Source organism: Cuculus canorus, chromosome 7, assembly GCF_017976375.1.
Source record: "Cuculus canorus isolate bCucCan1 chromosome 7, bCucCan1.pri, whole genome shotgun sequence".
NCBI classification, from domain to species: Eukaryota; Metazoa; Chordata; class Aves; order Cuculiformes; family Cuculidae; genus Cuculus; species Cuculus canorus.
In genome coordinates, this window is record NC_071407.1 from 14,363,076 (window position 1) to 14,390,429 (window position 27,354).

Genomic DNA, 27,354 nt, shown 5'->3' on the forward strand with positions numbered 1-27,354 from the left:
CTCACTCACCTTTCAAGGTCCCAGATTCTCAGAGGTGAGGTGTGCCCACAGCAGGCTGTCCCCGTCACAAATGAGCTGTTTAAAAAAACACAGAAAAGTCACTTACTAATCATTATATTCTGAAGAACGAGTGCATGAGCAAGACAGAGAAAATGGGCTACAAAACAGAAACTGAATTCTGGTCCAAGACTATTTCAGCATGTTCCACTGCACTTCACAAGGGGCAGGCAGCAAAACGAGAGGTGCTCCAGAGCTCTCAGTAGCTGAGCTTGCCAGGTGCAGGAGGTTACAACAGCAGAGAATCGGCAGGACATAAAGATGTGCTTGCATATGCAAAGGGAAAACCTAGAACAGGAGCAGCTGTAAATTGCAACAACATTTTCAAAACAGTTAGCACAGTACTCAGCATGTCTCATACACAGTCAGCGCTTTAAGCTGCAGAAAGACGCCACAGAAAATTCCGTTACCTTCTACTTTGTGTCTTGTTTTTGTTTGCTGGCAACTTGGGAGCACAATGACAAACTGGCTGGAGCATCACAGGCCTAACTAATCACAGAACAGAGATCTCCGCTCCAGCCTGCTTGAAGCAGGGCCAATTTCAAAGTCTGATCAGGTTGCCCTCCCCAGTGCTCAAGCACTATCTGTTAGAGGCAGCCACAGCTCTCCTACAGCTCTATTTGGCTCAGTTCACACTCTCCAACAGGGTCCATTTCACAGTCCTCTCTGGCAATGCTAAGTTCCTGTTGCATACGCTGGCTCCAAAGGTCACCTGACAGCCACTGGCCTCAAATAGTGGATAAGACAGAAATGAAACCTTAAAATCAAGCAGCAGGAACATGAGTGCTGTGGCTCTCCACACCACACCACTCGTCTTGTGCCAACTTCCTATCCTCAGTCTGAATAACAGAAAGCAGCTCATACAAAGATTTCTAAGTAGGTTATAAATGACCTCTCAAAAAGCCACATTTATTGCAGCTACCAAGAATAAAATCCCAAAACTATGTTTAAGTCATTGCAACAAGGATAGCAGAAATGCAGGAAAATAGAGCCTGCCTTAAATAAAAGCCAGCTCTATGCTTTGTCTAAACACCTTCTGCAGCATGACATGGGCCTGGCAGCTGAAAAGGGAAAGCAAAATAAGGAAACAATGTCATGTTTATAAAAATGGCAAGTTTTAAACATTTCTTTGATCCTCTAAAACATTCTTCCTTTGGAAGTCAGAAGATGTCTCCAAGCCCCTTTGGTACCTGGGAAGGATTCTTCCAGCATCCATGATTTCTGCGAGAAGCACTACTTCTGGCATTACAACGTACTAACTTGCAGGAACCACGGAAAACCTACAAGCTACCAAGATTTTCTTATTTGCTTGTTATAGTCATGGAATCATTAAAGTTGGAAAAGATTTGTAAGATCAACAAGTCCAACCATCAGCCCAACCTTCCATGCCTACTAAAGCATGTCCCATAGTGACACAGCTACACGCTTTCTGAACACCTCCAGGGTTGGTGACTCCAGCTCATTCCAATGCTTCGCCACTCTTTCAGTAAAGAAACTTTTTCCAATATTCAATCTAAAACTTCCCTGGTGCAACCTGAGGCCACTTTCTCTCATTTTTTCACTTGTTCCTTGGGTGGAGACTGACACCTGCCTTGCTACAACCTCCTTTCAGGCAGTTGTAGAGAGTAATAAGGTCTTCCTCATCCTCTCCTTCTCCAGGCTAAACAACCCCAGTTCCCTCAGCCACTTCTCCTAAGACTTGTTCTCCAGACTTTTTCACCAGCTTCACTGAAGCCCTGCTTCCCAAATCCACATACCCAGAGGCGTCCACACAAGTCCCATGAAACTTAGCTGCCCCTGAGGGCTAGACAAGGCCTCCAGCACCATAGCCATCTCAAAGTCTGTCCAACCAGGCTGTCTTACATGAAAACTCTCAGGTGCATTGGCAGTGCAGGTGCAGTTGACCCAATGTAATTGCAGCACAGGGTGCTCTGCACAGGTATTGCAGGGTGCACACATTCTTCTCCATGGAAGTCCCTGACCAAAGTCTGAGTTTAAGGAAAAGTCAATCCTCGATCCTGTTGCTGCACAGCAGCCATGAGCACCCATTAAAAAAACCTGCAGTGGTTCATATTCAGAAACAGGCTTTCGCCTCAATACCTGCCTTCTCTCCATCAGAGTGCAGGACAAGGGGAAACATTCCCCTTTTGACAACGTCTCCTAACTCAGGGGAAAACAAGCTAAAAAGACCCACACACCAGTCAGCACACCAGTCCAACACAAGACGGGAAAGCAGCACTTTGGTGAGAGTCTCTCAGCTACAAAGCTAGGTGTTGGATTCTGACCCTCCCTCCCCAAACATAATCCACTAATAACTGCTAAAGCAAATTACCGTGGTTAGAAACATAATAGCAGTCAGAGAGTCAGTCAAGCAGGCAATTGGGTGCTTAAGATTTTTCTTTTGGGGGACAAACTGACTCCAGCCCAGCAGAGAACGCCCTCACGTGGGAGACAGGCCCCTTTGTGCAGAAGGTATGCACAAGGCTTTGATGGTTGCCACAGGTCTAAATTAGCATGGAGGCACACCAACAGGGAGAAAAAGGTGGGAGGAACAGCAAGGTTTAATCCCCACTCATGCTGTCAGTTCTGGACTTTAGCCTTTCCTCCTCAGTCCTTACACCCAACCCATCCGCAAAGGGAAAAAAAAAAAAAAAAAAGGAAAAATCGCATTAGATGAAGAGATTTCTCTCCAACATCGCATACAGGCCTTGGGGCCCTCAACAAGTTTCTTCCGGGTAAAGCTGACTCCATTCAGTCAACACTAATTTTGTCTCATACTTCAGCAGGATCAGGTTTGCAGGCCTTATATTTAACAGGCTGGAGCCCATCAGCAAGCAAAGATAAGACTTCTCCCAGAAGAGCAGGGCACCTTCACTGCCAGGATTAGAAAGGAGCATTCACAAGACATCCACAAGAAGTGGTGCAAAGGAGAAATTGTCAAAGCCTGGAAGCAAACTGACCTAGAAGTCTGGATTCCCAGGGCCCTTCACCTTGAGTCTGGTCTGCAGACATACAGCTTCAACCCCCAGGCCTTTCATACCTGTGAATCTCATAGAAGTGACTGTTTCATTCCAAGCAGAAGGGCAACACAAGTCAGCTTTGGTGGGGCTAGAACAACACGCAGACCAAAGCTAATCATGTAAAGCTTGGCTCCAAAACTTCTGCAACATCATTCAGCAGAACTGAAGCCTTCTACCAGGCTTCCTTCTTTCAGCTTACCTTCAAAAAGGCTTTTTGTCTTAGGAAGCTCAGAGCACACAAAAACCCTCTGATCTAGAGAAGTACAACCTCTTCACAACTATTCTTGCCAGCTGCACAACAGAAACAACTTAAGCTGTATCACTGAAAAATGAAAAAGATATGCAAACAGGACAGCATGAGACTCACTAGCTTAGTAAGTGTTATTTATTTTGCCTGCAGTGCTTTCAGGAGAGAGACTGGAGGATAGAATAAGTTGGGAAGAGAAGAGTGGTAGATACCCTGTACATATTACTGCAGGGATGACCCATCTATCTAAAGTATATATGATACTAATGCTGTTCACAGACTGACCCAATGCACCTACGCCCTACTGAAAAACTGCTGTGTCCAAGAATCAGAGGGCCTTGGAGATTTAAAGTCTTTCCCCACTAAGCTTTCCTCTGTCGTGTGAAAACTGCCTGAATACAATGACTCTGAGCTATCTCCAAAAGGCTCCTCTAAGGGGAAAACCAAGACCATTGCAGGCCATATTGTCTTCACAGGGATCTCCCAAGAGGTAGAACCAAGCAAGCCAACAGAGCATTTCCACCTCTGCTGTTCCAGGAAGGTGAGGATTTTGCAGAGCATTGACACACACATACTTCATACACAGCATGCTTTTGTTGTATGAAGCAAGGCATTTTCCAGTTTATCTGATATTTTGATGTTCCTCCTCATTTCTTCTCCTGAGGAGGAGAGAAAAAAATGGAAAAAAAAAAAAACCAAAAAAAAAAAAAGAGAACAGCTTCTGCTGAAGCCAGATTTTCTTCATGCTACACACTAGCATGAAGAATGTCTAGCACACTAGACATTTCATCAAGGATCATCTCCCCACAACAGAAGCTGGGCCAGGGAATGAGAGTGCGCACACACGTGGATGGAAGAAACACAAGAACTTCATCTGACTGACTTGTGGTTGTCAAAGTTCCCATGGCATTTCTGGCAATGGCAGTAGTGATCTGGCTACAGGCCAACTGCAATGATCCCATGTCTGCTCCCAAGGTGCCAAGTACGGGGTTTCACCCCACCTGCAGCGTCCCTCTTTACTCCATCCTAGCCAGAACATTGCCAGATGTGGGTGAATCAGAGCTGCACAACAGCCTTTTTGAAAAGATGCTTTTTATCACAAACCTTAGAAACTGCCTTGGCTCCAGAAATACAAATCCCATTGTTCAATACATACCTTCCTTACTTTCAACCCAACCTTCAGAGCAAGTACTGTCTGAGCTGGGAATCTTGCAATATGAAATCACTGACAGAACCTGGTTGAAACAGGCCCTTTCCAACCTCTTCTCTCTAAACTTCATCCATGCCGCAGGCTTGTGCCCTAGCCCTGTACTGTAAACAGATTGCTTCTCAGGTCCTATCCTGCTCTTTGAAGACTTCGAATCCAGAATTGCTTGACACGTGCAAGAGCCTGTTCCTTCCTCTTCAAGCGCTCCCCCGCCCCTTGGAATTGGACATCGTTGTTCCATTTTGGAGACTATTATATATGGAGACTCATTGGACTGGGAAACAAAGAAGTTATTACTTGACAGAGCCCTGCAGCTGGGAATGTGGCAAGTGGGGGGAGAGAAGGGGGAGCGCCAAGAGAGACAGGACGGGGGGCTGGTAGCAGAGTTATGAAAGTGGTCAACAGAAAGAACAGCTCAAAGATGGGAACCATCTTTTTTAAAAAGTCTCAAGTGAGATGAGAAAAGCAGGAGAGAAAGCAAGTCCAAAACAGAGAGTGGAGAAGAGAGAGAGCAGTTGGTGCTGATGGTGCCGTGGGTTAAACACACGGGTCTGTGGGTTTGTGTAGCTTTTGATTCAGCACTGACACGCTTTGGCAAGGGAGGCCACCGGAGCTGTCAAATCCTTCACCAACGTGCCCATCAATTGTATTCAGCTCTCCCCGACCCGCACTGGCATTTTAATTACTGTTGGGTAAACTAATTTGTACAAATGAAGGCAACTCTGCCTAATAGAATATGCAAGCTCTCTGACCTCTGACAGGCGATGACACAAGATACAAAGGAGGCAGAGGAAGGCTTTTTATCAGAGGCTTATTACTCTCTATTACTCCAATTAGTTAAGCTCCAGTGCTCCTAATTGGGGGAAAAAATTGCAATTAAATCAATTTTTGATGGGCTGAAAGTGGGTTACCGAACCGCCCTGCCTGTGAAACACTGATATTATAGCAGCAAAGGTCAAAGTCTTTGTCGGCACCTGTGGGGCCCCCACTTCCCCTCTCTAAGCCGCTCCGTGCCCCCCCCAACACACACACGCAGCTCACTAAGGCGAATCATTAGAACATGTCATGTCTTATCGCGGCCGCTACCATCCTGCTAACCTCATCAGTTGACATCATTATGGAAGGTAACTCCTCCAGCATGAATACAGTGTTAAGGTCACATAAACTTGATGGAGCCCCTGCTGCAGAGCCCAGGAGGCTGGGGAGCAGATGCAACAGTAACAACATTGTGAAGGGAAAAGGGGGGTGGAAACTGGAGGCAGGGAGCTTCAGCATCTCCAGCACCAGGCTTCTCCAACAGACCAGATATGCACAAAGTGAGGGAGACTGGGGAAGCAGGTGCATCTTCCCCAGGGGCATTTAATTTTCAGGATTAAAAAAAAAAAAAAAAAAAAAGCACCGCCATATCAGTTTAGCATTTCCTTTCTTCCCCATGAGAAAGCAGGCACCGCCAACATGCAAGAAGCCCCACCTGCCTTTGATTCAGGCAATGCTGGGCAAGGCTAGGATCAGGAGGGAATGCAGGGCTGGTGTCGCCCCTTCATTGCCCCAGACAGATCCCTTTAGCCCTATTTAGTGCGACTAGAGGATGACTGGAGAACTGAACTGAACACCTTCAGAATCTCAGAAGTCAGTCAGGACAGCTGGGTTATGTGCTGACAACTCAGTAACCACAAATTGAACAGAAATCAGCAAGTAGGGCAGTTGCACCAGAAGTCCAGCCACTGTTAATGGGCCAAAATTACAAGTTTCCAGAACAGGCAACATAGGGCGTAGAAGGCTATTTAGAAGATGAGAAGCTGAAGTTGATGATACAACTGTCCAAAACCTGAAATAATAAGTGCAGGTTGCATCCAGTACGCTACAGCTCTGCAACATCCTTCCGGCTTTTTGCTCCAGATTAAGTCTTTCCCTATTCCTCAGTCCTCAAAAGCCTTCTTATTCTTCCAGTCCTGTGTGCCACACTCATCCTGCATCCCTGCCATGCAATGCTTCAGCTCCAGACCTTCAGTGCAAGGAAAAGATGACAAGGTCCATCAAACTGACTTTAACGCTTTCTGTTTGTGGTGCCAGTTGTTGTTCTAGGCTCAAAGGTATTCACTCTGCACTTTGTTAAAACCTAGTCTGAGCAGTCTGCCGTCAGTCTCCTCATGTCCCTGTACCACTCCAGACTCAGCACAAAGAACTTCTAGAATGCTCTGCAGTCAAGCTTCTACTCAGGCCTAACTGCATGCAGGCATGTAAAATCGCTGTTGTATTTGGACTCAATAACAGGATTAAACTCACCTGAGGAAGCGGAGACCCACTGCAGCATAGACTCATTTTTGTGAATAACATTGCCAAAGGGAACCAGTAGCTGGAGGCAAGCGACCAGGCTTGTTCCACAAAGAGGCTGCATAGCACTGGCACATTTGCTGCTGCTTCCTTGAAGCTCAAGTGCATACCATGGCGTCCCTCAAGGTATTAGTTAGCTCAGGGTTGAACTGTGCTCCTGATATGCATCGTAAATTGCACACAGAGAAGCTGCAGAAGAGGTCTGCTGCTCCCCACCAGCAACCCACCACAGAGAGAAAACAAAATGCAGAGACCACTGCATGAACACAACATTTACAACCACTGCTGCTCCACAAAACTGCAAGAGGAGTTTTTGGTGCTCCAAGAGGAGTTTTTGTACTACTGCAGAAGCATCAGTGACACAGGCACAGGCAAACTAATTCATCGATGTCTCATGAACCACTACAAAACAGTCCCCAGAAAGAAGACATTTGCCTTTTGTTCTGAAGAACACTGTAGAGATGCTGGTTGAAACAGTGAAGTCACATTTGAGAAAGATCCTGTGCGTTTGATAGAAGGGACGCTCATACCATTGTCTCTCACGACATTTGCTGTATGCCTCAGGGCAGAGGGAAGGTCAGCTCCGCCACTCCAAGCCTGTGCCTTGGCCTCTAACCTCTTGTCTTTCTCCAGACTTCAGAGATCCAGAGGCTGGAGAACAGAACAAGCCTTTCATATCCCAAAAGGCCCAATTCCCAGCATGGCAGACTGATCACCCCAACTCTAGCAAGGTGATTAGCAGGTACCCAATCTAGACACCTTTGCAGCCAGATACAGAACACAATTCTCATTTCTGAAGCAATACTGAGCTTGAAGACATTAAAACAGATTATGGACAGAACAGACACGTGAACACAGACCTCTTCCCCACTATGGCACTAGATAGGAAAATATCCTTTATTAGAAGCCAGTGAGTCCACCCACAGAACAGTCTTGATGCTCCTAGGGCTGCTGGCATCTAAATATCACTCTCCTTTCCCCAATACTTCACAAGACATGCTTTTAGGGAGAAGCAGATGTCCAGGACAGGACTACACTCAGATTGGCTCTACTGAAGTTCGTTGAGGGTCCTGGGTGTTCCTGTACATGAGGGACATTCACACAGTGCTTTTCACAGTGCCATTTATCAGAACGTCGAACAGAACGTGGCTGCACAAGTATTTCCACAGGGCTGATACGAGCCCTACTCTTGTATTAAAGGGAAAGGCTTAATAACCCATGTTTAACAGTGTTAAATACTTATTTTCATGGTATGTCCAACACATTTCATCACCCTTCCTTGCTCCCCGACCTCTGGGCCTGCCAGGTATGGTGCAGTTGTTCAGGACAGAGGTGTCTCTGTCAGAACTCCTGCATCCCTAGCTTTCACCAGACCCAGTTTAATCCCCAACTGATGCTCAAGTTATTACTGTTATTACAGGAAAGAAGAGACTCCTTAACTACAGAAGAAATGTAATCCAGTATCTAACTCAGGCACTGGTCTGAACAATGCGTACCAAACATCAAGAGGGGCCCAGGCCAAAACCATTTTGCCTGTGCACGCCAGGCCTTTCTGTGAACAGCGCTCTCTTTGCAGGTATCCAGTGAGGTTACATCTTGGGAGCCAAACCATAAAGAAACATGACTCTGCTGAGAAAACACTTCTGAGTCTGAAAGCTGGGCTGTGCAAGAGCTACAGTTCTCTACTCCTACCACAGAAAGCTTTCTGTGGAGAAACAGAAAAGGAGAAAAAGGAAGATAAAGAATGAAGCCCAGAGACTTCCATGTCAGCCCAAGCCTAGGTATTTGAACAACATTGCAGTAGAATTATTTCAGCTTCAGCTTATCAGTAACCAGAACAAAACCTCGCAGGATATTTTTAAGTCTCAGAAGCTATAATGTTAGGAAGACAAGGAAAGGTAACATTTACGTTTTGAGGAGTTTAGTGGGTTTTTTCTGTTGTTGTTGTTTATTTTTTGCAAGTGCAAGTGAAATAACCACGGCTAGTATCTGACTTCTTTAATCACACTATGCACTCTCCCTTCCACATCACTAGGGCAAATCTCAGCCATCTGCAGCAATTTCATCCTATGCTCTACTCTTGCTCTGCTCCCTAGAGCAGCCACTCAAATACAAACAGAGAAGACTCCTGCTCGGTACCCACCAGGCAGCATGCTCTAACTCTGACTGCTGCACATGACATCTGCAACACAGTGCAAGGGAGCAGCAAGGTGACTTCATGAAGTCTCTATCTTGAGGAAATCCACTGGCTTTTTTGAATGAATTGAAAAGAAGAAACAGCTGAAGCTGCTGGCCGAGCAGCAGGAGAACCCGGTCCCTGGATGAGACACACACAAAGATATTAGGCACTGGACACCATCTGCTCCTGAGATAAGTCAGGGCATCTACAGACGATCACACATCTTGCGCAGATCTCTGCAGGCTTAGCACTCAGTTCTCACTGAGTACCTACACATGCACCTCTAACGTTCACACCCACTACCTATACCCTCCCTACCAGGCTTAACATTATCAGCCTTCGCCCCTCCACTCCAACGGAGAATGCACCCTGAGCCTGTCTCTCACTCATATCCTCAGGCCCCTCAAGCTCAGTACTCCAGGCCCACACACAGCCTTACAAGAAGCTCTGAACTCCAGCCCTCGCTTTCTCAAAGCCTGCCCAGGTGTAAAGCTCCAGCGATTCCTTTTTCTTTGCCATTTTCCCTCCCTCCTCCCTCTCCCCCTAGTCCCACCAACACTTTCAGGCCACACAGTGAGCCAGGAGGTTGGAGTACACGAGGACCACTGCAGCAGTTGTGCTGTTTCGGGGCTCCCCCAACTCAATTTCTAAGAGCCATTTCTTACCCTCCCCTCTGTGAAATTTTTTCTGTTAATTGCCTGGTGGGAATCACTTACTAGGTGGGGGAGACTCTCCCCCCACATACACTCTGGCTCCTAATTGGCTTATTGAAGTTTTAACGGGGCTTTCACCTGGAGAAGCTGGTAATTATTCCCTTCATTCCCCTCTTGCTCGTACCTGTAGCTTCACACTTGGGGCCTGCCTGGCTCCACAGGGGGGACTTTGTTCCCTCTAACTACAGGCCCCACACAAATGGGCCCAGCAGCAGGAGAATGCAGCAAAGTGGTAATTTTCAGCCCTGCGTAATTAGCCAAGGTTCTTTCAGCCCAAACTGCTGAATGGTGACGGGGCTGCTGGGGAGGGTGCGCCATGTGGGAACGGCAGGATGGGGGCTGCTCTCAACAGGCGGACAAAGACCTCTTGGGGGCTCCAGTCTGGGGTGAGCAGGAGGAGGGGGCTGGAGCAGGACAGCGTGCCTGGCACAGCAGGGCACAGCCAGTGGCGGGACACACGCCTCGGAGGTCAGTTTATGACAAGCATCTTTCCCTGCAGCCTTTGGGACTGTAGGATGCCAAAAATGGGGTAAAAGAGAAAAGAGATCCAGTGACGCACAGGAGGAGAACGTGAAAAGGTGTGATGCATGGCAGATTCTTGAAGGCCTGGTGTAGCCTACAATCCCAGGACAGGATTTCTAGTCTAGTACCTTTGCACTGAGATTAAGGCAGGCAACAGACTTGCCTGTGTCACTGGACAGTGACCCAAACAAGATAGCAAGAACTGTCCCATGGACAGAGTGACAACTCTTAATGCTGAGAAAAATCAAGGAAGAATCATTCATCTCCTCCAGCATCTGCCCCATATGTCAGGCAACAAATAGAACTAGGAGGACCACAGTGAAGGCTCTAAGCTCTCTTTATGCGAGGTCATTTCCCATTAGCAAAGCAAAATGGTTTCATAGTGAGGGCTCACTTACTGCACCTCCCTTTCTGCTACAAGCCTTCGGTTCTACAAAACCTACCAGGAAACCTGCTGCATGTGGGTTTACCAACCACTTGGGTCCCAGCGTCATGACAGACTGTGGAATCAGTTGTCCCACAAGCCAGAAACTGGAATCCTGTGGGCCAGTGCCTCTGCATACTTTCTTTGAATTATCACCATTATCTTCAGGACAGAAATCCTCATCCTGGATGATCAGCTCCAGGGCTACAGAGAAGTTAAACCCGCTCAGCTGACTTGATGATCACAGCTCCAGTGCAATGGGGTCTTTTTTTTTTTTTTTAAGAAAAAAAACTATTCTATTTTGAAAAAGCTCACCTTGTGTCCCTTATGATTGCAGCATCCTGCTTGAAAACAAGAATTGTCACTATCTGAAAGCTCAGTCCTTATTCTGCAATGAAGACCAAAAGGTAAGTAGGCAAGTGAAAAAGATGCCCACTACTTACATCAGAGCACCAGCTACGTTGGAGCGCTGAGAAAGCCCTGGATGACACAGTCACAGCAAGGAAAGGAGATCCCCAGAGACCTGTACGTAGCAAAGAGACAGGCAGCACAACTCCCAGGGCACAGGCTTGTAATTTCTGAGCTGCCTAAGCTACCCAACGGTGACCCAGTGCTACAGCAGGTTGCAAACTGAAGAAGCAAGTTGCCTGATTCCACCCCACGGTGGTTTCTCTTCAGAACATCTATATCGTTCATATTTTACTAAAGACTCCCACAGAAAGGTCCATTTTTTAATTTCAATCCAATTTCTGGCAGCCCCAAAGCTGCTTTAAGTACTTGCCAGGGAGATGAGTTCAGCCAGATACCGTGTGCCTGCAGCTCATCAATGCTCAGGATTTTTTCCTTAAAAGCAACCTTTGACACTTCTGAACTCAATATACTTGCCATAAAATCAATGCCAGCATCTGAGAAGCAGACAAAGAATAAACATAAGCAGACCCAACTTAACCAGACCAGTTTTAAGGCTAAACAGAGAAATACAGTGAACATTCCCAGCATCAGAGGGACAAGATACGTAATATAGTCTATGCTCATAACATCCACGGCTTCTTCTTACAACCCGACACCCTACGACAAGGGGAAACATCAAGTTGATTTAAGTAAAACCTCCAGCTGTCATTGCTTTGGACAAAAGTCTAAATACACACCCCTGTGCCAAAAATGCTTAAAGAATCATGATGCAAAAGAAGAAAACCTTTCCTGTTTTAAAAATCTTTTTCCCATTTTTTAAGCTTCTGAACTGCCGATGCTGATTACAACATATTTTCAGACGTGACTGGCAGAGTTTTCAGTTAACAAGTATTCTTCTAAAAAAAAGCATATATGTAATGACAGCTTATCTAAACTTTTCCATTTGAACAAATGACAGAAAATGACTTTTCAATAAGCCAGCAATCCGTCCGTGACTGTGAGGTCAGCAGGAGGGGAGAATCCTTTCAGGTTTGCCAGGACAACTAAAACCCAGGAATGTTTCAGTTTAGGATTAGGAGTGTGAAGGAATCTGTTTTCCTGGTGCCACAAGCCATGAACTAGTTTTGTCTTATTCCTCTTCCCCTACACACCACGCATATAACAAATCCAAACTCCCCAATTTAGGAGAATTTTGAAAAAAGTGATCAGGGCGGTGAGGAAGAAGAGGACTTCTCAACAAACATACTTTTGGCATCTTTCCACAAAGGACAACAGTTCTTTCTCCATACCATGCAGAGGCAGCTGTTCACGTTTACAAGGAAAAAAAGCCTGGACACTTTAAAAGAGGGCTTGATCTTCCTGCTCTGCTATACGATATTCAAACCATTTCCAAATGAAAGCTAAATGAGTAGTTCAGCAGGGGAGAAGGAATTAATGTTCAGAGGGTTTTAAGAAGCTAAAGACCAGTAAAGGTGAAAGAGGAAAAGTATGTATATGTAGCACATGCCGTGCACAGAGGTGCAGGACTCTGAGGCACAGAGACACAGGTGCTCTGTGGAGGAGGTGAGGAAAGCCTCATCTGTGTTCAACTCAGCCATGAAATGACTCCTAGAGCTTTTCTGCTCTGATCGCTCCAGCCCTGACACAGACACACTTGCAATAACCTCAATTCACATGCCCTTAAAGCTCTGGGCAGCTTCCCCCTCCAAGGTCTCCACTATGCAATATGATTTGCTCCAGGGTTTTCATGCTAAGCTTTTGGAGCATGTCAACTGTTTGCCCCTAAGCGATCAAGATTCTGAATGAAGTCCCTGCCCTCCATCTGTGGGTTCCAGGCACGCATCATCGTGAACCAGGGCCAGAGTGAGAAAACCTGCCAGTCAGGCCAGAAAGGACAGCTCCCACCCTGTATGCAGACAAAGGCACATGAGATTTCATTGAATAACCAGACAACACGTCTAAGGCACAAGGATGTTTAGTGGTCACCATCCACACTGATCCAAAAACTACCCAAAAACCTGCTGAAAAGGTTTTGTGGGACCCAGAGTTCAAATCATCCTGACCATACAATAAAACACATTCATAGCACAAGTTATCATCTTCAGTATCTGCAATCAAGCGGCAGGGCAAGAACTACTGAACTTCAGTCATAACTGAGATTAGCCAGATGAAGATAGGAAAGGGATCAGGCAAAAGAGATTATGTAAAGACATGGAAAGGACAAGGCAAGAAGACAAGGAAAAATTTATTATGATCCTTAATGTCAGTATTCCATAAAACAAATGACACTGAAAATGGAGCAGGAGGGAAAGGATTGCACTAGTGGGCTGGGAAAAAGGCCCTTCAGGCACACCTCTCTCAAGTCTGCAATGGGACAGACGATTACCTAAAACACATCATCATGTCAAGAAATATCTGATAAAGGGATATGAAGTAACCCACTGCTTCCTGCCCCTCAGTAAGCTGCAGCCTAGGTGAAGCAGAACAAGCTGCTGGCAGTCAGTCCTCCAGCACTTCAAGGAACAGAAGTCTGGAAGCTTTAGATGCACAGGCAGCTTTGTGTGCAGGAGTGTGAAACCACAGTTTCCTCCTTTCCTTTCCATGGTCTGCCCCACTCCCACGCACTCTGAATGTTTAGGAAATGTCATCCAAAAACACAGTTATTAAAAGGATCATTTTTACTAGGCAAATCAAACATCCACATGAAGAAACGCCAGAATGAAGCTTGCTTACACATCCTCCACTGAAATGAGCACATTACTAAAGTGTCAGTATTTGATTTGCAGCAAGTTAGGAGTGTCCCTGTTGAAGCTGTCACAGATCTTTATCATGTGGGTAAACGAGGTCCAATTACATGGCCACCAATTCATGTCAGGCTGCACCTCTGTGGACTCCAGTCAGAGACTGCACTGGGAGGAAATCATGAGTTTACCACATCTGAGGGATGCCAGCATGTGAAGTCCACACGAAATACAACTGGCCAGCAACTACTCACAACAGCCATGGTTTGCTACTGCTTCGCATGAGGCCATTGATACTAGAGTTGGGGTGACTTGGGAAAAACACTAAAGTCATAAACAGAGTAAAGGGTATGCAGAGGGATGAATTGCTGCATAACCCTATAAGATGGTCAGGCGAAAGGTTTAAAAATACAACAAAGTGTTTCTTCTTCAGAAGACCACACTAAGTTGGAAAGGAGCCTATGAAGACCAGAACATTAACAGGTTCAGAAAGAAGAGATAAGCTGCTTACAGAGCTAGCCCCTGCAAATATGAAAGAAACACTGGTCCAGATGCAAAATTTAGCCAGGGAAATCCTAACCTCCCCATTAATGGAAGCTGGGAAGGAACGGGCAGCAAAGGATCTTTTTTTCTCTCATGTTGTTTCTTACTCTTCTTCCTAGACATCTACTACTGACCACTGTTGGACACCAAATGCTGCAGTAGATAAATGGATTCCGGACTGACCCACCATGGCCAGAACATGGGCAATGCCCACCTCGGTCAAGCCATGGCACATACAGCTCACTGCTTTATGTCCAGCAGTGGCACTAGCAAATGCTGTTTAGGAAGAATATGTACGCTCGGCAACTTTCTGTGGTCATTCTCTTTGTACCACTCCAATATTCACAACTGCCATATTAAGGATTTTAAAGAGTGTATCCCCACCTAGTCCTTCATACAGGCCTGCTGCCCATGATTTTGCCAAATCCTTTTCAAAATTGCTGTCATCATCCACCTCCATAACCTTCTGGAGCAAGAAGTTCAGTACACACTGTGTGAAGAAATATTACCTTTTGTCCATTTTAAAGCAATCTCCTATTAATTTCACATATGTCTATTTCTATTATTGCAGGATTATTATTGTAGGATTTGGCGAATAACACTTCCACACTCAAGCTTATTTACCATCACCTTACTCTCCCTATTTCTCTTCAGGCTGGTTTTACCGGGACTGCCTAATGTAAGCAACTAAATACCAGCACATCAATAAATTTGGCAGAGTGTTTGAGTTAGGACCAAATATGGGGAAAGACCACAAAACCAAGATACAAACTAGTAATGCAGCGATTTCTTTGGTACAGAGGAGTGTTCCTCTGCTGTATCTCCTCTTCAGACTCTGTTGTTTCATTTGCCCCTTTTGAGGCAGGTTAGAGTTAACCAGTTGCTTCAGGCTTTGAGGCTTACACCAGTCTCAGTGACTCCTTGACCAGCAGGGATCTACATCACTGGCTTCACTGTGAGAGCCAGAGAAGCAACACAGGTCTAAGGACCATCAAGGTCTTGCAAACCACAGTCTGGGAAGCAGAGGACAGAGCCATTGCACAGTGGGAACAGTCGTGTTCACCTGCACTCAATACTACCAAAGTACCTGATACCACATACCAGGAGCATGAAGTCCTTGCTCTGCCAGGCTACAAACTTATCTGAAATGGTCTGCATACAGTCCACGTTCCCAGACCAGCAAAAGACAGATAACAGAGAAACATTATTGCTTTTCTAATTTCTGGAGCAGGCTCTCTTGATTCTCCACTGTCAAAGCGGAGTAAATCCAGGGGGAGTATATGGAAAAGGAAAACATGCTCTAGGCCACATGCGTTAATCAATACTCTGTGCAAGACAGAAAATAAGAAGCAAGAGAAAATCTGTTCCATCAGACAGACCTGCTCCATCCCCAACCCTCATTAAATCAGCGTGGACAGGCGAAGCAGGTCACTGAACAAAGCGCAGGTGCAACACTCAAGACAGCTGTGCCAGGAGGCAGAGACCAAGCAGAGCAATAGCTGCAGTTGCTGCTTGGCCCATCTTAGTCTGTAATTGTTTCCTCTGATCTGTTCACTTCTTTTTTCAGTCTCTGTTTTTTTAGTTTGTTTTTTTCTTTTTTTTTTGGGGGGGGAGAAGAGGTACACACACAGATGACCATCAGACTCTTTTCCCCTGAAAAATAAAAGCCGTTGGGTTGCAGTTTTCAAGCCTCTATCCAGCCCTCACACTAATAAATCTCTGGGACTATCAATCACCTTGGTACAAGTCTCTTTTCTCAAAGGAAATGGGCTCGCTCTCTTCATTAGCTGCCTGTGTCTACCAGCCATAGCAAGGTCTCATTTCAAGTCCTCTTTGATGGACGGTTAGATTCAGAGGAACATGTACCTCAATCTCAGAGGAGAAAGAAAAAGGATTTACTAATTAGACAAGGCAACGCACATTAAAAGCTGGCTTTAATAACTGGCCCCAAATCAGCCCCTCCTTCTGCGAAGTGTCAGGATGCCGACAAAACAGGAGGAGTTCATCCCACACGCAGGTGTATGCAGAGATGGTGAATAGAGCACCATGAACCCATAACACCTCTTTAAAGCAATAAAGTGGTTGCAGCAGTTGTGCTTCATGCAGCTGGGAAGGAAGGTAGAGAAGAACTGACAAATCCTTGACAATGAACCACAGGACATAGGGATCACACTGCACAGACAGAACATACATTTCCAATCTGCCTTCCAGTCTGAACAGTCTCTCACTGGTCTGAAGAGAAACCAGAGGCAATGGAGCCAAGGAGATAGTCATAGCGACACATCTATGTCCACACATTTCCAGTGTTTGATTCCACTTGCAACACAGATACAGAATGCCAGCTACCCAGGGAAGCTGAAGCAGACACTCTGTCACCCTGTATTTCGAAGCACATTAGCACACAAGCCAGATGCACAACTGCACACATTGAAGAGAAACTCCTGTTCTTCAGAGGAAGGAGTTTCCCTTCAAGCCTGCCCATCTCCACTTACTTATTTGCTCCTCTCAGAACTCCAGCCTCTCTGGTCTTGCTCCCATCTCCTCCCTACCTCTCCTAGTGTTTCAAAAGTAGTTTGCTTTACTAATATAGAGTAAGAATGGTGCACTTGCTTATGTTAAACAGTCTGTAACGCAAGAAGTGAAGTGGCTGGATAGTGCTGGGAGAGGACACATCACGATCCTGATGTGTGCCAGACCTAATATAAGAGAAGTTCATCTCCGAGCCAAACGTTCATTTTTAACGGTATTTTCTCTAGGCCTGAAAATATTCCTGTAAGCAGTCCTACGCTCTGCGTCAAAACACCAAAACCCAGCAGCAAGTCAAGTCAGAGATTTACATTCATCAATCCTGTAAATTCATATCAACTGCAACCTCATCCTGAGCACACAGATGACAGAGCCTGCTCAAGATGAAGGCGCTGCCGCTCTAAACATCCTACCCCCTCTACTAGGAACCACCTTCTGTACAGGCAGGATCCTTCAGGAGTTTCCTATAATCCACATTCCTATGCTTATATATTCCTTCTCCTGAGCTGGAATAGGAAATCTCATAACTGCAGATTGGCAAAGCAACATACGTTGCATATCACACACCTGAAGCAAGTCTGCTTTTCTTTTGCCAGCTCCCACTTAACTCCTAATCCAGAGATGCAATACCAATACCTTGTCTCCTGAATCCCTCTAAGTTACTCTTAGTGTTCATTTATATGTAAAGAGGTACATATAAAGAGTGCCCACGCATGCCTGTTTCTCAAGTTGGCATGAGCTATTTGGACTGCAAAGCCACGTACATGGCTCAGTGCAGCCACAAGATGCTGACCACTGGAAGTCAGCCACTGCCTTCCTAGAGGTATCTCCAAACTCCTGTCAGATGCAGCAGGTCTAATCAGAGGCAGGATCAGACAGACATCCCTTGAACAAGCACTTTGCACAGCATGAACTTGACATGCAGTCCTTGAATTCAAGGCAGGCTTGAATTAACCCTGCTGATCTTAGCCACTAAACGTATAACCCTACGCTTCAAATAAACGGAGTATTTTGGTTACAGACAATGAATTTTATTTGGTAAGTACTAGCATCAGAAAGTTACTATTGCCTACAGCTTCCTGCAGACTTTTTAGTTTCCTTTATGAAAACTAAGACAAGCATCTGACTTCCTCTGTACACAACCACTGTTTTCTTCTCTTAGTAATCTTAAACTTCCACTTCGATAAATTCAGTCCTCTCTCAAATAATTTTTTTTACTTTTAGAAGAACTGAGGGTGGGGGGAATCCCCCAAAGAGGCCCAGTGCTTCCCCCCCTTGTAATGAAACCCTGTAATGGAATGCCCTGCACTCCAATTAGGAAGAAATGCTAATTTTCTCCAGTTGAGCACCCGCTCTAGATGTATCTAATTTGTTTCACTGCTTTCATCTCTCCCCTCCATCGCATTTTCATTTAAAGGTTATGATCTGTTTGTGCCCTTCATGCCGCGCCCTGACAAGACACCCCTATGAGAGGTTGCAGGGGCCACGTCGCCCTTCCTAACCCCCTTCCCAAACAAAAACCAAAGCTTTTTTTTTTTTCCCTCCACTGCCTCTTTAAGAAATGCAGAAAGATGAAGGGGAGGAGCAGGGAATTGGGAAGACAATAATTAAAAATAAGTAGTAAGCCCTCTTGCCAGTTGGGTTGTTGGATGTTTCCAACAAAAGGTTAGAGACCTTTGCACCATGACCAATACCAGTATGACCAGTGCAGGCCAGTGGGGAGAAGCAGCATTAGAGAGTCTCCTGCTCTTGCAGATCCATTTAGGAACAGCTGCCATGCAAGAGTACCTTTTTGCAAAAGGTCTGAGGTTCTGAATTGTTTAGCTCCTTGCAGGGCTGGCAACATGTTTTACCGCCACCTGTCAAGGGAGAGCATCTGGTCAGAAAGGACAAGGAAAGCTGGGTTAGCTGAGAAGAAAGCCTCAGTACAGCACTTCCCACTCGCCTCTTGTAGGTTAAGCCTCATTCTGGAAGCCTCTGTTTTGATAAATTCCTTCAAGAAAACAGGGGCTAAAGCTGGGTAGTGTGGGCTTTGGGATAGCTCCTCATGACATCTGTACTTGGTGCCACCATGGTTCTGCCTGCAGGCAGGCAGGAAGGCAGGCAACTAAGTCCTCTGGGCAAAGCCCATCTAAGCAGAATATTGCCCAGAAAAGCTTTCTGCTTTCGTATCTGTAGTGCATATGAGACAGATATCCAGAACAGACATCCAAAACACCGTGCTGATGCCACACTACTTCCTGCAGAAATTACAATGGGTATTCTTTTAAAAAAACACACATTATTGGGAAAAAAAAATCCAGCTACCACCCTACCTCCGTTTACTCCAACAAGGCTTCTTCGCAGCCTGCCCCAGTATTCTCAAACAAAACAGCATCCCTGAGTGCAGAGTCTTTTTTACATGCATACTCTGCTCCTAAGCAAAGCCATTCATTATTTCTGTTCAGCCTCTCCCTCCCCTCACTTCAATTTTCTTCTTCAACTCTTGGCCACCAGAAAGGAAATCCCTGACCTAGACTCTCCAGACACAAGTTTCCTCACGGATCTGTTGTCAACATCTCACAAGTTTAAAGTGCCCAAAGAACCTCTTTGTAGGCAATGCAGCTAAGTAGTCCCCATCCGAAATGGGGTGGGAACTCCTGGGTACCACCTGCAGCACAGCCTGGAACAGCTGCCCTCATGGAAAAAGGAGAGGAACAGCTGGATACGTTGCCCAGGCTGAGCATTGATCAGCCTGTTCTTGGACAACAAGATGAAGCTGGAAAAGTACCGCAAGAGTGTTTTCTGTTATTAATAGACACTTTGCTAATACTGCCCATGATAGTCAGCTCCCTCTCAGTCATTTCCTGCCGCAGTCCCTGAATCCAGTCAGTCAGAGTGCTATATGCTCTATTACAAGCTATTTCCTCTCTCTGCTTGCAATGCCTCCAAAAGCTTTTGCAGAAAGTGCTGATGATCCCCCTCTCCTGCCCCCCTCTGCAGACACGACTCCCTCATAATTCAACTTTCTGGGATCACAAACGGGGAGCGAGTTGGAAGCACACAAAGATTTACTCTTCACAGATAGCACCCTTGCCCTTTCCTCCCCCTCGACCGCCTCTCTATCTGGTCCATGCGAACAAACCCCGAGTGGGAAAGACCGTTCGGTAGAGGCCTGTGTCTGGGCCAGCCGCCTTTCATCCAGAAGATGCCTCTTCCCGTTGGAAAATACAAGCATTGTGTGAAAACATTTTAATATATTCATGCACATTCCTATAGCTCACAGGAGCGAGCGGGTCCCAGCACCCTCCCCTCCTTGCCTTCCAAATGATTTTCATAGGCAGCGATGCAGTGGGAATGCCACCTGTTTTCTCGAATGCCTGCGAGTATGTAAATTGTGGGAATATACAGGCCAAGCGCTGCAGTTTTATTGTGCTGCAGAAAAGATTTTACTAATTACTTGCCTAAACTCCAAAGCAATACGCCTGCTTTCTTACAAAGCGGGAAAGCAGGGAAAGTGGGGGTGGTGGGAAGAGGAGGAGGGAGGAGAAAAAAAAAATGGGGAGAGAGAGAGAGTAAAGAGAAAGAGGGAGAAGGAGAGGGAACGCAAGGGATGCATTTCAAAGTTTCTCCAGCAATTGGATGGGGGGGAGCTGGGCTCAATGTGAAATCATAGAGGTCAAAGGTGGGTCTCCCTCCCTTGTGAGAAAGTGGTGAATCAGGACGGTTTATCAAACGATCATTTTCTTTTGAAACTGGGAGGCAGCGGCTGGGACAATTCTGCAGATGTGCTTGATGAGTTCGGGACAAAAATGGGCCGCCTCCTCCCCCCCTCCCTCCTTTAAGGTCTCCCATCAGGGGTTGCTTCTCCCTCCACTGCTTCCAGAACCCTCCCCTCCCTTCTTCAGTGGTCAGCTGAGACCCCCACCCACTGATCGCCTTTGTATTGCTGGCCTTTGGACACACTGACAAGGCCCTTTATGAGACCCCAATCAAGACCCCCATGTCACAGGTACCTAGTAGAGATACCAGACCCTTTTCAAATGAGGAACAACAAGGAAAATATGCTGGCCCATTGTCCCAGCACGGCACCAAGGGAGATGAAAGGGACAGGCTGCTCCCTCTCCACAGACCGCCTGCCAATCAACCCCAGTTATTAAGGTCACGATGTGGAAATTCCTTTGACCTACACCTAATCAAAGATGCACCACGGCCTTTTGAGACAACATGGGGGAAGGTGGGAGGGCAGGCATCCCCCCAACCTCCCCACCCATAAATACAGTAGAGCTTCCAAAGAGAATTTAGTAGGAGTTACCTCAGTTAGTGTCACACCACACTAGCCCCAAGTAACGCAGGGGCAGCCAAGATGAGTTCCATGCTGGCATCCAGCCTCTGGAGAGTTTAAATTAAAAGCTTTCCTTTTTGAAAAGCTTCAGAATGAGCGACACTGGAGGTGGCTCAGAAGTCACAATCGTGGACCCTGTGTGACAAGTACTAAGCATTCTTTTTTCCCCATTCCTGACAGCTTTGGTTTGCGCAGACCATGGGTTTCATGAAACATGCTCAGCACCATCTGACACAGGGTCCCAAATAAAAACTCAGTGGGCATGAACCTATGAACCTCCAAAGGTGAAGCGCCTGGAAGACTGGACAGAAGCCAGCAGTGCACAGCAGACATTCCAAATTCCCCTTGCACTACACAGGACGAAGATATCAAGACGATGCTGATGATGGCAATTCTTAGAATTAAGCAGAAATCTGTCACAGAGTGGAGTTAGGACCCACCTGCCGTGACAAAGCAATCATAATAGTGGTACAAAATAGTTAGAGCATGAGTCAAACAGGATCAGAGAAGCACATCTCACCACACAGCTCCAGAGCACTCGGAATATGGACAAGATCACCTGCCCCACATCACTCGCTGTCTGAGAGTTGTCAGCATACACTCAGTAACAGAACACTTGGTCACAATACTTAAACCTGACAACAGCGGCACAAGAAGTGAGACTACACTCTGTGGCAGTTCACACAAAAATTCAAATCCTAGAACAGAAACATTTCAGTATATAGAGGAGGCTTCTGCAAGTGCATGATTTTGAATTCAGTTCTCCAGAAGAGCCACGTGGCCACTGCCAGCACACGCTGAGACTCATCTTGAATAAAGAAGAAGCTTCTGGCATTTCTCTTCATGCACCATATCTACCAGCATGCAGGGAATACCCTTCCTTGCAACTTGTTTCTCTCATCCTGTTGGCATCCTCCAAGACCATCTGATCAAGCTCCTGGTGAAAGGCAAGCAGATGTGGGGTGGTGGGAGAGTGAAGATATGAACAGTGTGACAGTCACAGCAACCAAGTTGCAGGTTTCATTATGCTAAACACTTTGCTCATGCACTGGCTCATCTTCCTCTGCCTTTTAGCTCATGAAAGACACAAGTTCAGGGCTACTCAGAGTCCCCCAACTCCCATGAGAGAGCCTACAGAAGATAACAGCCTACCAGTTGTGACCAGCTGGGTGGGAGATGATTAAGTGGGAGATTCCAAAAGAGGTCACAACAGAGGCTGTATGTTTACATATGTTTACGTAAATCGTACTATACTGCTTCTCCACTGCAAGTCATTGCTACTCCTAAAACTGCCGCCTTGTCTCTTGGCTCTTGCACAATTGTTGAAGCAGGCACAAGACAGTCTTTTCTTCTTGAAGTCAGACCAACTACATCCTATACCAGAAATTACTTGGCTACAGCAAAGCAATCCCTGCTTTAGGCTGTTGTAAGCAGAGATCCAAATGGACATTTCAAATCAGCCATCTCCTCTACCAAGACAGAGGTGAGTTTCTTAGTTCAGGGCAATATCCTCCACTATCACCCTCCTTTCAAATGCCAACACAGGCTGAGGACCAGCCTCCCACTGCCCTCAGAGTGAATCAAGACTCTTTTAGAGGGGCTAGGCTGCTATCTTAGGACACTACAGCTTCACTTCCCACCTTAGGGCATGAGCTTGCATCCTCTGAATGTCACCTCTGGCCTCATCTGGGAGGAGCAACAGTGGAAGCTGAGCCTGGTTAGAGGCATCTACACCTGGGGCTCTCACTGTGCAAGAAAGCTCCATCCCTCTCTGTATGTCCCAGCCACCAAAAGCAGCCCTTTGAAAGGCAGGGGAGGGAACAGACACCACTAATTGTAGGAGTGAAACCTGGCATCCTCCTGCCCATCTACCTTTGCACTCTGTTTCTGATTCTCTTTGAACCTCTGGTACAGCTTGTCAGGTCGCTGCCCTCCTGAGAGATCAGAAAAAAAAATACAGCAGTGATTACTATTGTACACTGATTTGCAAGCTGGAAAAAAAAAAAGAGAGAAAGAGAGAGAACAACCTCCATGTGTCAGGCTATGAAAGGGCTGCGACTGAAGCCGCCTGAAAAACAAACCCTTAATTTAAATGTTAATGAAAGTGCTGAAGAGACATCAGAGGCTTTCATTTCTCTACTAGGAGAAGAATCACTAGGTCTAGAATTTATGGCCTCCTTCACCTCCCCTCTCCCCTTCTCTGCTCCATCAGCCAGAGAAGTTAGGAAAGGAAAAAAACCCTAATTTTAACATTAACTCCACACTTCCACCCTGGGATGCAATTGCTAAATTATCTGTCGGCTGGACACTGATCAAAGGTGGAAAAACAAAGGCACACTGCACAGCCGAGCAAAGGTAAACAGCAGCTAAGGTCTGGTGAAGTTCCCTTCTCCCCCTGTGAATGTAAAGAGCAAAAAGAAAACGATCACAAACTGGAAATGGAAACCTCAAACTGGATGGCTGGCAGACTCCTCAACTAAATTTCTTCTGTCACATTGATTACACAGACATGGATTCTCGTGTGCAAACCAAGCAGCACAAGAAAGATGCTTCCCTCAAGCTTTCCAAGGCAGAGTTTCCCCTCAGGCAAAGGGAAAGATGAGAAAAACCTGCAGCAGGAGAAAGAAAAAAGTTTCAATATGCAACACAGCTCCACAGGATTAGAAACAGATGTCTGGGTTCTAACCCAGCTAGCTGCTGCCTCCCAGAACCTGCTCACCTGCCCGCAACTGCTAGCGAGCCAATTCACACAGACACAGAAAATATATATATTAGAGTATCGGCCAAAAGCGACAGAAAGAGAGCAAGTCATCAGTCATGGGAGTTTCAGAGGGCAAAGGAAGGAAACGGAAGTGAAGAAAGTAAACTGCAGTTTCTCAGTCTATAGAAATGTTTGCACATGTGTTTGTTTCTACAGGAGAGGGAAAAGGGACACGTATGTTCACATGTTTGGCCATGTGAAGAAGATCGAATACAGTCATTATCACACAACTAAAGAAGCTAAAACAAAGTCATCTTCCTCCCACCATCAAGGGAACAGTCAGGGCACACGGATAAGGCACAGGTGTCATTTTAGCTCCAGAGGGGAGAAACTGATACTCATTTCCGGCTCTTCAACTTGGGGGTGAAAGAGCATTGAGTCAGTTATGACTATTGCATATACCCAGAAACCTGCACCCAGAACATTCTCCAAGGTCAGTAAGAGATGGTAGTTAACACCTAACTCTGCAAGTCCACCTTGGGATCCCACAGCTGAGCAAGTTCTTCCTGCCCCTGCTTAAGAAACAGCTGCAGGTCAGAGTCCTCTCTCAATTATTCAAACCAACTAGGCTCTACAGAGATCCCCAAGGAGAGCAGCCTGCTATTCTGCTGGCAATGCACAAATCAGAATAAAAAACAGTTACTTGCCCCAACTTCTGGCAGACTTGGAGAGGTTAGCTGCACAAAGCTAGGTCAAAACAGAGCACTGCTACAACTAACAGCTCATCCTGAAATGCAGTAGGGGATATCTGATGATAAAAGTAGAGCAAGAAATGAGGGTAGAGGGAACATTATCAAACTGCTGCACATTAGGGCTTCAATTGTACAGTTAAAAACACTGCAAAGTTGCTCTGACTCAAGTGGGTTGTTTTGCTCTAATGCAATCTGCAAGATCAGACTGTTTCACTTTCATAAAAAAGTTTCCAGATAACCATTAAAAAGAAGCCCTCAAAATTAATCATTTTGATTGTTCCCCGTGGAAGAGAGGCCCATTCAGTCAAGATGCCTGTCAGTAACCCTTTTCTTCCTTCCTTGCCCCAGCAAGTTTTGGGTATGTTTTACAATTTCTCTAAGGTTGTCCACAGGGACAGAGGTCTCCCCAGATATTACTTACCCATAATAGTCCATGGGAGAGGTGAGTAGATTAACAGGGATTCAAATTAGCGTGTTAAAATAGAGGAGTCAGGTCTCATTGACAACACTGCATAAACAGAAGAGAGTGCAAGCCTGGCTTTTTAAATTCAGCTGCTCACAGAACTACTCATTTTCCTTTAAATTAAAACATTCCATGCTGATAGATAGTCTGTGGTTCAAACTCTCCTCCTCTCTGGAGTAAACCTGCACTTCACCAAGACAACGTTTGCAAGGAGAGGCCATGTACTGCAGCAGATTGACAACAGGCCTGGGAAAGGAGAGACCGTCTTCTGGGCTTGCAAGCCCAAAGCACTTCTCTGCCACAACAGGGCATGTTATAGTCACCTGCTGTTGCCCCAAATTGCACCAAAAGTTTCCCAGCTCTCTATCTGTGGTTGCATATTGAAAACCATTTTTGTGCCTCCATCATATCTTTTCTTGGTTTAAAATCCAACACACCGAGTACAACATGGGAAGACAAGCTCTCACGATAAATATCTTAAAATCTAAACAGCAAATGCCAACACTCACACTCTGCAGAAGGAGCCAGCTTAAATTTGAAAACTTTTTTTCAATCCAACACCAATGAATTTCTGAATCCAAGATTAATAATTAATTTAGCACCAAGGTCCACTTTTTTCTTTTCCCTGCATTTTACAAGCTTCTCTGTCTTTCGGGAAAAAAATTGTAACAAATTTTCCCCTAAATAAGGAATGTTTCAGTAGCATAACATATATGATAAGTCTTATGTTTCTGCAGCCACAAATGCCACGTAATTGAACCCCATTTTCTACATAAACCCCTTCCTCAAATTAAACAGCACACAGTGGTCACTTCTCTTCCCTGGCTACTGCCACCTCGGGGAATCACAAAGCATGAAGGTGCCACTACTCTGCCAGAAATCCCTGGGTTTGCCTGACTTTGCACATTTGAATTGGTCCACTGCCCTCAGACTTGCCCTGGTCCCTGAGCACACATAAGTCACTGCAGTAAGCACCAGTAAATGAAAGTTTAACATCTGCATGACGCAGAGTTCAAAAGGCAAATGAACTCGGGGGGGAAGGGGATTACAAGCAGCTAAGAAATGTGGTTTACGGTACACAGCCTCTCTGTAAGTGCAGCATTTTACCAATCCATGAAGAAATACAGCTTTGAAGACCAGTTAAACCAGGGTGCCTCAGCTTGCTCTGGCAACTTATTGTAAGTATACTATATTAAGGATACTCTCAAGACTCATCGCCACTACCCTGCACAGTACTGTTATGGATCCCCCAAAGTGAGGAAGCTCCCATGGATGCAATGGCGCTCCATCGCTGAAATGGTTATATGAAGGACTAAGCACAGTCCTCCCCTGCACAGTGAGGAGAGAAGATAGGTACTCTTGGTACCCTTTTACTGCTTTTATCCTACTCGATCTCCCTGATGGGCATCATTCCATTTGCAGATCCTACAAGCATCCAGCCCAGCATCACTACATGGAGAACAAAGAAGCCTCTTCCCTAGCTCAGCATATCTGCAAGGAGGAATGCTGTAGTGACACAGGGAAACTGGACAAATCAAAGCAGAATAACCAGGAAAGATGCCTGAAGCCAGAGGAGCTGCACTTTAAGAGCACAAGTCTCTGAAGTTTAGTTTGGGTGTATAGGCCCTGTCCTTCACAGCAACAGCCCAGCAGAGCAGGACTACAGCAGACACAGTAGAAAACCCAGCTGTGGGTCAGGAGTGCATGGGATACTTTCTAAGGAAGCTTCCCACAGAGGGAGATATTCTGTAAAAAGAAAGAAAAAAGCTTCAGTCCTGCCCATTAATAGCTGAGGTTCAGTAAGAATACAACCCTCACTACTCTAGAGTCTTAGTTCTGGCAAACCTCCAGGTCAGGAAACTACAGCCTCTCCAAAACACTTTCAAATGGCTAGAGCTAGAGAAGCCCTTCCTGCTTCTGTCCCACCACGTACAACTACTTTGAGCAGTTCCTGAACTCTAAGTGTCCTCAGTAGTGAGAGCTGGTGGGTTCTTGGCAATGATGGGCCAAAATACTTAGGTGGCTGGCCTGATTCTACAGCAGTTCTGCACCAGCAGAAGTATCTGTTCTTGTGGAGGAGCTCTCAGTTTATACCAGCACAAGGGCGAAGGGAGAGCCAAGAGGGCACGTCAAATGTTTAGAAGGAAGTGGAGGTTATAGGCCACGTTCAGCCTCAGCGAGGAACAAACG

At 46.0% G+C, this 27,354-nt stretch overlaps 1 protein-coding gene across 1 annotated transcript in view; it reads right to left on the bottom strand.

Moving 5' to 3' along the window:
- The window catches only part of FBXW4 (F-box and WD repeat domain containing 4), a 65,863-nt gene that overhangs the window by 15,009 nt on the left and 23,500 nt on the right, over positions 1–27,354 (bottom strand). Inside the window, 1 exon segment of the mRNA XM_054072301.1 lies at positions 10–75. Within this exon segment, the coding sequence (XP_053928276.1) occupies positions 10–75 (66 nt within the window).